The following is a 12,061-nucleotide window of genomic DNA, read 5'->3' as shown; positions in this document are numbered from 1 at the left end:
TTGTAAACTGTGCATTTGGCACCTGCTGTTCTCTGTTGCATTGGAGCTAGTGGGGAGCCAAAATGGGTGTACAATGAAGTTATTGGTTAGTACATCTCTGTGGGAGTTATTGAAGGGAAGAAACAGCACTTTCAGGGCCTCAGGAAAGGATAAAAAGAAAAAGAAACTGGTAATAACAACACCAGCCAGCTATTCTTTGCTACCAAAAAATGATTTAAAAAATCAGTCAGTTCTACTGAAGGAATTAAGTGTTTGTCCACCAGTATTTTAATTCTTTTAACAGATATGAAAAACAAAGGGTTTCTATTTAAATATATATATAATGAATTTTTTAAATATCACAGTCTCAGTAGAAGACAATTCATGTGAGAAGAAACATAAATTAAAACCAACAATGGAAAAATGCTTAATTTCTGAAAAAATGGAAATTAAAATGCAGGTGTCTTTTACTTATCAAATTGGCAAAGCAAATTTTAATAAAAAAGACAAAGGTGCTGTCAGGATTTCAAAGAATAAACAGATAGACAAGTAGCAGCAAAAACTGGCTGATGTTTTGTATGTATAATTTGCCCACGCTTTGTCAAAAGTTCTTTAATTCAATGCTTCTACCTTATTGGCTACAACTCAAGGAAATAATTACCAAAAAAAGGGCTGATATGTAAGTTGTAACTTAAAGTCATCAGTAGGTTCTTGGGAACTGTAACTTAAAGCAAAAACGACGTATAATGAAACCAATTTTACCATAGGCTTTATAATGGTCAGTTTTGCTACAAAGCATGTCTCTGTACTGCAAATTTGTGTATACCCTGATTGGTAGTTAGGGGAATGATGTCATATACAATGAGTTGTATTGGTTCATGTTTTTTCCCCTCAGAATGTTTTGAAGCCATCAAAGAAAAAGCATATCCACCATTGAAGAGAATGCCTTAGTGGTGTGTGATGACCTAAAAAAACCCACAAAAAAACCCCACCAGTTTCATGGCCTTGAGAAGTGCTTTTGCCTTTCACAGTGTTAAGCTATCCAGTGAAGCTGCCCCTGTGGTTAAAAAAGTTAAGAAATACCCCCATGTTTAAGAAAAACACGTGAAAAAGCTACACCCTGCCTTAGATTATTTGATAAAACTGGTTCTACTGACCATGAATGCCCTCAAGGACCTGCCTCTAAGGAGGACTTACAAGTTCCAGGTTAAGGCCACCAAGGATCATCTGGCTGACACAGGCTTAAATGCTGGTGGAGGCTAAACAGTGCTAATATTTTTGTTCTAGGCTTTTTGTAGGACTCTGGTGATAAAGCTACATAGTTTTAAGTGGGTAATACTGTTTTTGACTTGAGCCCTGTTATTTTCAGTGTGATTTTGTAGAACTTAAGTGTTTTTAGTTACATTAATTCAGGAAAATATATAAATGCCCAACAATAAGGGACAGTTATGTTGTAAGTTTTATGACAGCAGCTTGACAAGACTGATGCATCTATGAAAATGATAAGCATAGAAAATTTTCTGTGTAACAAGTTCAGGAATTAGAGCACAAAACTGATTATCTAGATAAGGTTACAACTGTATAAAAATGTTTGACATGTACTTGGCCTGTAATAGTTATGGTAGGATGATGGCATTATAAGGAAAATTTTTAAAAAATTATGTTAGATTGGTAAAATAGAGATAAGTCCATTTTAACAGCTTAAGCTAAATTTTTATTTGACTTTGGTTTTAGAACTCCTGGAAGACTCAAGCAGTTTGTACTTGACTTACATTCTGGAAAACTTCACAGAGAATTCCATCATGGTCCTGACCCAACTGACACAGCCCAAGGACAGGTAGCACTCTTATTTTTCACTGGGAGCTCTTTTTCAACATAATACGCAAACTATGCAAACTATGTTCCTCTTAAAATTAATTTTTAAAGATTTTGACCCTCAGAAAAGTTGCAAGACTGTTACAATATAATTTTTTGGTCTGAGTATGCCTTCTGTGGAATATGGCTATGAAAGGGATAAAGACAGTTGGCTTCAAATAGGAGACAGGAGATGGAAGCAGATAGGCCAGTGAAATCAGTGGGTTCCATCAGTTGTTGGGGCTGTCCTTTGTGGCTGGAAGACTGACCTCACTATGAAGAAAAGAGTGATTTGGTCTTCTTGCTAAACCATCCTAAGAGCCCCCTCACCAATACAGTATTCATAATGCTCAAAACTTAAGGTTTAATGCAGCTTTCCATTCCATATGAGATTTAGAATGCTTGACATTTTGTATTTGAGATATATTCATACATATACAGACATGTATTTTTTTAACTGAGAATTTTACTATTTTTATATTCCTGCTTTGTTAAACATCCCTAAATTTGCATTTTGATTATTGATTTATATCCCTCACTATACCAAGAAGGAAGATGATATATATCAAACTCTATTTCATATGGCCAAAATTTCAACCCTCTGTTTTGCCCAAAGAACTCCACATATAAAAGAAAAATAAAGACTAAGTGAATTTCTCTTTACTTTGAGTCACAATAAGTTGAGAGTCAGGAGTTCCTTTTAAGAACCTGATAACATGCTTTTTTCCTTGAAATCTGAGGTCAGATTTTTCTTTGATAATTAAGCAACTATAGAAGCAGGCAGATTGTTGGCAATAACCCAAAAGTGATTATTTTCATCAGATTAAGAAAATATATAGTTTATCATTATTGTATTATCCTAATTTGTTTCAACTTCTTTACTAGACAGTTGAATTCCTTGTATTTTATTTATTCATCTTTGTGTACTAATGGCACCAAATACATGTTTGTTTATAGTAATATAATTTCAGCTAAATTAAACCAAACATATATCTCAACAAAAAATAAATTAAGAATATATTGGGGAAGTGGATCGTGACAAAGTCATATGGGAAATTTGTGGGCACATTGTTTGCCATTATAATGGGAATGTGCCAATAGATATAGGATGTAATATATGTACTATGTGCCTATGCTAACTATAAGGGTTATTAAAAGAATGACAATCATGTTTGCTCTTGAAGAGCTTACAGTGTGGAAATAAAGTATAGACTGTACTACCTTTTCTTAGAAATTCTTGGAAGTCACTCTTATAGTTCTACTGTGTATTTTTATCTGCTGTTTGTGTCCAAGTAAAATAATGCAGAAATTAATTTCTTGCAGTACTGAAATGTTTGTTTTCCTCCTTATGTTAATTCAGTTTTGATCATTTCTGGCATCAAGGTAATTGTAATTCTGGCTACAGAATAGGTGCCTTTAATTCTCTTAGCAGTCATTTGTAAGAAGGAGGGGTTCAGGCCCTAGTCAAGAGTTGTGCTGGCTCTATAGAATGTTCTAGGAAAGTGCCCAGGTGTCAGGTATTTTGTTTCCTTTTACCACAGGAACTGTCAACAGATCCATTCTCAGTGGCTCTGTGGCAGCCCTGCCCTGGAGAATCTGAGTAAAGGCATATGAAATGGGGAAAGGAAGATTTCAAACTTAACTCGTCTTTGGCATACAGTAGCTATCTTTTATTGATTATTAAGCAAATAATTATAGGGCAACTACCACTCATTTAATGTTCTTATTGAAATATTATAACTCCATAAAATATATTGATATAAGAATGTTTTATTCTTTCTCTTATAGGATGGCCAAGATGTAGCAAGTAGTCCCCCTGAGAGCTCCTTCCAGAAACTAGCACCCAGCGAATATAGGTATACTTTATTGAGAGATCGAGATGAGCTTTAAAAACTTGAAAAACAATTTGAAAGCCTTTCAAACAGCAGCATCAACTTACGTGGTGGAAATAGTAAACCTATATTTTCATAATTCTATGTGTATTTTTATTTTGAATAAACTGAAAGAAGTTTTGGGTTTTTAATTTTTTTCTCCCCCGACTCAGAATGCATTGTCACTTAATATAGCCTCTTTTAAAAAATCTTTTAGGGTTAAAAAATAAAAAGACAACAAGAATCTGAGGCCTATCTGCTTTAAATCTGTCCTGTAAAATTTTTATAAATTAAGTGAAAGGTGACATTGCCAGAAACATACCATTAACTTGCACTACTAGGTCACAGAGGACTTAGGGATGTTTCCTGTGTACTTCGTGCTTTTTTGCTCTTTACATATGATCAATTCTGTTGGTATTTTCATTATCACATTTCTCAAAGCTAAGGGAGCACATACTCTGGATACTTGGGAGGGGAATAAATTAAAATTTTCACACTGTGTACTGTGTTTTACTAATTGGTTGGATACTGCTTATGAAAATTCCACAGGGGTATATCTTGGATTCTTAATGTATAACTTGAAGAGGAGGAGAGCCATAAGCCAGAACATTTGGCAGGAATTCTCCTTGTGCATTAGGAAAAAGAAAATGAAAGGTGTTATTAAATTTCTATGTGTTTGTCTAACAAAGTGGCATATGGATGATATTTAAAACTTTGAATTATACCTAAATCTTGGAAAGGAAAATACTAGTGGAGCAGGTTACCAGTATTGAACTATATCACTTTTAAGGCTGCTCCTATCATGACACTTTGATTTCCAAAGAGAAAAACCAGCACAAAAATTGAACTTCAAAAAGAATTCTAACCTCCTATCTTGTAGTCTTGTTATTACTTGTATAGATCAAAGACAATAGGTACATATGTTTTTAGCTTTTTTCCATTGTGAAATTGTCAGAGGACCCTACCCCCTCTAGATTCTCTGATTTCCAGGCCTGCAGTGTACAGTCAGTTGGATCCCTGTGCCAGGCCTCAGTACTGCCAGGGAACAAAACCAGAGGGAGAGGACCCTCAGTCATATCAGGAAGCCCAATGCCAGAGGACAGACAGGTTAAAAACTGGCTTTCCTCTGGGCCTGGGTTGGTGCTATAGGCCAAGAGTCATTTTATATTTGGAGTCTAAGTCAATCCCAGTTTGGGGAAAGATTCTTTTTAAGCTTAAAAGGCTGACATGTGCCATTATATGTAGTATGTAATATATGTAACATCTTCCAATTCTTTCAAAATAAAGTGAATATTTATAATGGATATTTAATGATTGTTATTTTAAAAAATCAGCCTAGAAGTCTTAGTTATGCATGACTTATCATTTTGTTCGAAATAATAAATGTTACTAATAAAGTGATAAGGGGCATGTTTAGTATATTTTACCAGATTAACCAGAAAAGCAGGACAGAGCTTCCTAATGGTTGGACCTTCATTGCATTTAATTAATAACTTTGAAGTTAGATTTGTAGTCTTCAAGTTAGAGGATGAACCAAATCTGAGGTGGTCAGAATGAAAATTCACAAATATTCAACAAACTAGTACACAAAACCACAAATAGCACATACAATTAACTGGAATAATTTGTAATCTTATAATTGTCTTTTAAAAATAATAAAAGATAACACTCAAGTATTGGGTTTCAGAGCCCTGGCTTGAGAGCGTTTAATGTAGAAAGGCCTCAAGGAGCACGTGTTCAATGTGATCTAAGATAATCGAGTGGCTGTTAAAAAAGTGAGTGGATTTGAGAGGCTCATTATTTACCATTCACACATATTTGGACTTAGTGCCACTACCATTGTCTTTTCTAGACAAGCCACTGAGGGCAAGGATATTGAGTTTTATGTCCGTATCTCCAATATCCAGTATTTCTAGACACTAGCAGTCATCATCAAAATGTTTATTGAATGAATGGGATGTAAAATGACCTTGGGAACTTTTTGTATCCCTGGAAGACTCAGTACCCACCAGGAATTTGTGACAATTTTATAAAAACTCATTAACAAGCTTAAGTGTGAAATAGCAAAATGCATTATTGAAAATAAATTCTTGTCACAGAGCTAGTATGTGGTGGGTGGGAGGAGGCCTGTGGCTAGGGAAATGCTAGCTGATTCTGCAGGGCCTTGTACTGTACCTTATAGGCAACAGAGATCCATCAACAGATTTTAAGCAGAGAAGTATGTTCATATTTAATTCTGAGAAAGAATACTATGGCAGCAGGTCTAGGTATATTAAAATGAGTCCAGCAGAGGAGACACAATGACCAGAACTAAGACAGTGACAGCAGAGATGGAGAGGAACAGATACGAGAGGTGGCAAAGATGTAGGCTCCATAGAGACTTGTCATCAGCTGGATGTATAAAGACAACTTCAGAAACCTAGAACTCACAATTTAGACTTCTTCCTGTCTGAACCATGAATCGGAGTATTACTGGTGGAAGTCTTCTCATTTTATCCAGTCTACACTGAGCCACAGGCTCCTCAGCTTTGAAAAGGGAATGAAAGACTATACTGAAGAACACAGCTGAGTGTAAAACCAGAACTAGAAGCTGGCCCCTTTCCAGTTTTTCAAAAATTGGTCCAGTAGTGAGGGGGCCATAAAAGGATGAAATTCTGAACATTTAGAGATTGGGCATCTATCTAAAGCATCTCAAAGAGAGCTCTCTGATGAAGTCAAGTTGTCAAAAATCATGTACGAAAGAAGGAAAAACTGGCATCATAAAGGCCAAAATGAGAGTGAAATGTATGACTTTGATATGTTAAAGCTCAGGATGAACTTAAATTTGCAGAAAATACTGAAGTTGCCAAGAAGGCATGGGGGAAAAAAGCAGCAAAAAGAATGGATAAAGCAATGTCATGGATTAACAATCAGGAAAAGCAGAATTAAGTGAATTTTTGTTTTTTCTCAAAGAGATAATAGTCTGGCTGGCCACAAATAAAATGACAAAACAAAACAAAAAAATATTAAATAATTTCAGGGCTCTTAGGCCCAAACTTCAGTATTCCAGAGAGCTGCTGGAAGTTGCAGGTGCTTTCTCTGTTAGCAACTACTGGGAACTTTTGAGAAACCATGGAGGACCTAAGGTGACAGAAGGTTAGAAATGGACATAGAGTATTTCAGTTTTCAAAATAATATAGTAAATGGTTTTACCTATTTTTCTAAATGAAAATCTCATGAACCAAACTGAGATGTTAGTAGTTTATATTTAGGGAAAATATTTCAATAGCTGTAAAGAATAAAACAAAAATCAGTTTTTAAGTCCAATATTTAAAGACCTTGAGGACAATAAGGTGTTTCAGGACCTAAATTGTTTTACGCTCATTATAACTTTTATGTGTTCACTAAAACAGGTTGGATAAGACCTTTGCTTGGCAACTGTTTTTTTTTAAGCTGTGTTTGAATTTTTGTATGTACTTCCAAGTAATAAAACTATATTTATAAAATATTTCTATATTTGAGATTTTACTAATTCAATTTGTCATAAATACCATACTGGGAACATTTTACGTAGAATACAGATAAACCGGAGTCACAAGCTCTTCCAGTTTCGTTTTTCAGATAAATTGAATCAGGATGGGAAGCTACATGAATCCATGTGCTAATAACTCAAACCTGCCTTTAGTTGAAATGTCACAGCTCCCTCTTGCAGAACACACTGGGGAAGGGCTAGCTTGCCATTAGGCAATAGGTTTTTGTGTCACTAGGAGAGGAAAACTGCAGCTTACAAATTGCTTTTCTAAAATGCCCCCTTTCCTCTCCCCTCCCCTACCTTACCTAGTAAATTCCTTCTATCCATCCTTCAATGCCTAGGACAGTGATCACCACCTGTGGTTCCGTAGGCCTTTATTTATGTGTTTTAGAGTACCCAGTCTAATACAAAGTTGGAAGTACATGTATCCCTTTTCCTTGTCACCATGCAAATGCCCTGGAAGCCAAACTATGGGCCCCCCCCCAAATGTATACGCACTTTAATAGCTAATAGTTCAATTTTGCAAATGAAATGTATTTTAATAAACACTGCCTTTACAATTATTCAAATTTTTGGGGGCCCCCTATACGTATTCTCAGCAACCTAGAACACTGTAAGTGATCAATAAATCCGATAGGGGAAAAAGCCAAATTACATAATATATGAACAAATGAATAAAGGACAAGAAAGCATCACCGTACCTAAAATGGACTCTACTACCTTATCTGTGATTCACTGTTACCTGCTGTCTAGTCACCTTTAATTCCATATCTTAAATTGGCTAGGGGTCCTCAGTTTTAACCTGGAATAGATTAAAATTGTATACTATGAGAATGGCACTTCAGTGCCCTCTTGAGCCATGCAGAGTCCTGCAGAGGGGCTGGAAACTCACATGAGCACCACGTTTTCTGTGAAGTAGACCTGACCCCTAGCTTAGTCACTCAGCCTTGGGGAAGGACAGACTATAGTGAGCTGACAAAATACATTGTATGGTTTATAAAACATTTACCATTCAGCAAGCATTAATTATCTACTGTGGCCAGGCTAAGGATACAACAGTGAACAAGACTGCCCCTATCATCCCAGGGCTCAAAGTTAAAATAGATGGGTAAAAAGGTGATTCTAACAGAACATTGCAGGTGCTGTGCTGTGAGTTAACCTCAGTGGGATGGAGGGGTGTGTGCAGCCTTGGGAATTAGGGGAGCCTTCCTACAGGAAGTGGTTTCTTGACGAGGAACAGAGAGCTGTCTATATATTTTTAAACCCATCAGGTTCCTTCTCTCCCCCCAGGAGAATTACAGTAACAGAAGCTGTCACAATTCTTTACTAGTAAGTACTGTTACAACAAAGTATTGTTAGGTATTGCTGCCCTGTTGTTTCTCTCCCAACTCTGGGCCATTCAGGTAAAAGATCACATGCTTGCCTATCTGTGCTGTTCTCCTGTGTTTTACTTAATGGGATTGGTGCCAAGGAAGAAGATGTATCTCCCTCTCTTGATGCCAGGTGTAAACTTGCCTAGGTAGGATGAGCTCAATCTTGGAAGGCTGATACTATGATTGTTTTCTTGCTCTAACCACTTCCCAGGAGGGGGAATAGAGCAGAGCATTCTGGGCTGTACATACAGTGGGGGAAGTAGAGCAGGGCATCTATTCTAACTTACCAATTCCTCATAATTCACAATCATCCATGTCTTCATAATAAGCATGGCTTTCTGATTTAAAACATTAAGAATCCATTTCAGAAATTTTCTAGGCTTAGAAGGTAAATTCCCTGGTATGTGGCTTCTGGACTCCAACTTCACCCCTTAAATTTTAGAGTTTTGTCCAAGCTCAGTGTTCTGGCATCTTTTCTGTTTTCTGGTTCCTTAGAGATTTCTGGTGGTACTTTATAATCACACCAGTAAGTTCCCACTAACCCTAGAATGTGTTTTAATCTGAGCCTACAAATGATAACTTCTTTTGAAACACAGATGCTTTTTGGTTTTTTGTAACTCCACACCTATTTTCATTCTCCTCCTAACTAGGGGACTGTACAATTTTTTCATCCAGACCAGGACATTTACGAGTGAAAAGGGCCCTGGCTGGGTCAGCTGGTTAGAGCATCGTCCCAATACACCAAGGTTGTGGGTTTGATCCCTGGTCAGGGCACATACGATAGTCAAACGTGTCTCTCACTTTCTGTTGTCTCTTTCTCTTAAATCAATAATAAAGAGTGAAAGGAACCATTAGTAATATCATCACCAGGACATCAGATATAAATCAAAACTTTTCCAGACAAACTGGAATGTATGATCATCCTACTACTAACCAGATCTTACACATTTTCATGTTTGAATATTTTGAATAGGGATTAAGAAGATTTCTATCAGGTACGTCATCATTATACCTTAATAACTGAGCCTTTTAGAAGAGTCATTTTAAGAATTCTTGATATTTTTTATCAAGTATTCACTCATCTTAGGTGTCTCCCTAACACCCTTCTTATAGGTACATGACACAGTAACAGCAGCAACTAACATTTATACAGGCTCCATTCTAGGCACTTGACATACATTCTTTTAATCTTCACGACCACTCTGTAAGATAGGCAAGGTGTCAATGGGGGGGGGGCAACAAGGGAAGGCCAAGGAAGTCCTGAGTTATTGACTCCCTCTTGACCCAGAAAAGAGGCAGCAATCTGTTATGAACAATAAAACCTAGAGAGGAAAGATAGGGAACTAATGTCCATGGAGAATTAATAAGTGCTGAACACTTTATTCCTAGCAAGTCACTGAGAGGCTGTTTAGTGGAATAAGTACATGAACCTGAGTATTCGAGACCTTGGTTCAGACCCTGTCAATCCTTCAGCTCTGCCTTTGCCAATCTCTGCTTGCCTAACAGCAATTAAATTCCTGCTGCTACTGTTCCTATACTCGGATTATAAATCCTTCTTGGATCCCTATTATTCTGACTGTACCAATCTTATGGTAAGATAGGAGGTACATCATTTATTTCTTCAGTGATGCAGTTCCTATACCCCCTCTTCCAAGACATGACTTATGGTTGGAAAAAGAGAAATACCTTTACCTCCAAATTCTGAAATTTTCAGTTCATGACTTCCAAGTCCTAGAGATGTTTTCCCAATTTCTTCTGTTGCATCATTCACTCCTACGTTAATATACAAAAGTGAGTACTGAGCAAAGGCTTGAAACCTCTTAGAAAGCTTTTTCCCATTTCAATCATATCCCTGAAACACAGCAGCACACATACCATGGCCTCACGTGGGAGTCACTAACGGGAGTGTAGTTTCTCTCCTCTTCTCATCACTGTACTTCCTACCATGAAATACTCCAAGAATTAGATGATATGGTCCCTGACACAATCCAGTTGGGGAGACACCACCACCACAAATGACAGAACTTTACACCTATGAAGTTGTAAAACATTGCAGAATTACCAGCAAGTGAAAATGGGAGCCACAGAGATGCAGTGGTCAACATATTCATGAAGAGGTGGGAAAGTGGACTATGAAGGTCTTGGACACTGGGAACTTTCATGACTATTTTCTCATTTTAATAATGTTTATGGAATAAATAGCAGGACAGGAAGAAAGCAGGAATTAAATATTAAGCAGGGGATCTCACAGCAGAGAGGCAAGAAAGCACAAATCATTTCTTACATGTGGGAAAGGGAAGCAAATATGCCAGATATTCCAGGAATCCAGGCAAATGTGAGGTTATTACTAATGTCTCTGGCAATGAGAGCAAAATGGACTCAAGAGGGTTCTAGTTTTATCTGATACAAAGCAATACATTAATTCCTTTAACCAAAGAATTAAGTTAAAAACAAACTACCCTGACCAGCTTCATCACTCACAACATTGAATCCGCAGGTTTTCTCTAAGCACACTATGCTCCTTCGTGTTTTGAACCCTTTGCACATGCAATTCTTCTGCCACTTGGAAGTCCACACCTGTGTTCAGTCCGGCACAGTCTTCTCTAGGGTCCTGCTCAAACACCACATGTCACAAGGCCTTCCACTACTTTCCAGGCAGAGCTAGTCACTCTGTTCCATGTGCTCTCATTACTTTGTTCATTCCTCTTTTAGGGTACTTAACACGTTTTATTGTGATTTACTTGCTTTTAGGCATCTGAAGTCATTAGCCCAAATGGTTTAGGAGGGTAGATTTCTATATGTTTAATATTTTTCTATGTGTGGCCCTGGCATTCAATACACAAAAGGCATTCAGTTGAATATTTGTTGAATGAGTGAATTTATTGCATGTTTCCTTACAAGCACCTCAACAACAAAATAAATTCAGTAAGCTTTACAGAATTTGTAGAAATTCTCACCACTGGGCCTTTTCTTGTGCTGACCCTTGCTAACACCAAGGGTTTAACAACAAAATGGAAAATATATTTAGGGGGCTTAATTAATGGAACCCAGGTAAACATCTTTTGAGAGATTAGCCTTAATACAGAAAATCTCAAGTACTTGAGAAATGTATGAATAACATGTACTCTTGACTGTTTTTGTCAAATATTTATTAGACTAGTTTCTCACAGCAGCTGGACAATGGTCCATTCAAGGCTGGGGTATCTGCTGCTGAAGAAAAATGCGCATGCTTTGGCTATCAGATGCACAGATGACAAGACTGACATTGTTTTGGAAGTTAAGAAATTGAACATAATTTCTTTTGGGGGGAACAAAAGATTTCTTTTCCTTAGGAACCAACTTTTAGGCTTGTTCAAGACCTTAAATCTCAGCTGACTTTTTTTGTAGAATGTCATTTACAGAAGTTATTTTAGTCTGGGAAAATGTAAACATAGTATGTTACCAGTTTGTACCTTTACCACAGAGAAATCTTA

At 37.0% G+C, this 12,061-nt stretch overlaps 1 protein-coding gene across 1 annotated transcript in view; it reads left to right on the top strand.

Annotated features, from left to right (window-relative positions):
* The window catches only part of ERP44 (endoplasmic reticulum protein 44), a 63,849-nt gene extending 56,658 nt beyond the window's left edge, over positions 1-7,191 (top strand). Inside the window, exons 11-12 of the mRNA XM_016225019.2 lie at positions 1,714-1,816; positions 3,622-7,191. Of these exons, the coding sequence (XP_016080505.1) occupies positions 1,714-1,816; positions 3,622-3,723 (205 nt within the window). The 3' untranslated portion in view covers positions 3,724-7,191. The remainder of the gene's footprint in view (positions 1-1,713; positions 1,817-3,621) is intronic.
* Positions 7,192-12,061: the final 4,870 nt, after the last annotated feature.

This window comes from Miniopterus natalensis, chromosome 12 (assembly GCF_054644295.1).
Source record: "Miniopterus natalensis isolate mMinNat1 chromosome 12, mMinNat1.hap1, whole genome shotgun sequence".
NCBI lineage: Eukaryota > Metazoa > Chordata > Mammalia > Chiroptera > Miniopteridae > Miniopterus > Miniopterus natalensis.
The sequence above is the reverse complement of the archived record's forward strand: the minus strand, read 5'-3'. Positions and strand labels throughout refer to the sequence as shown.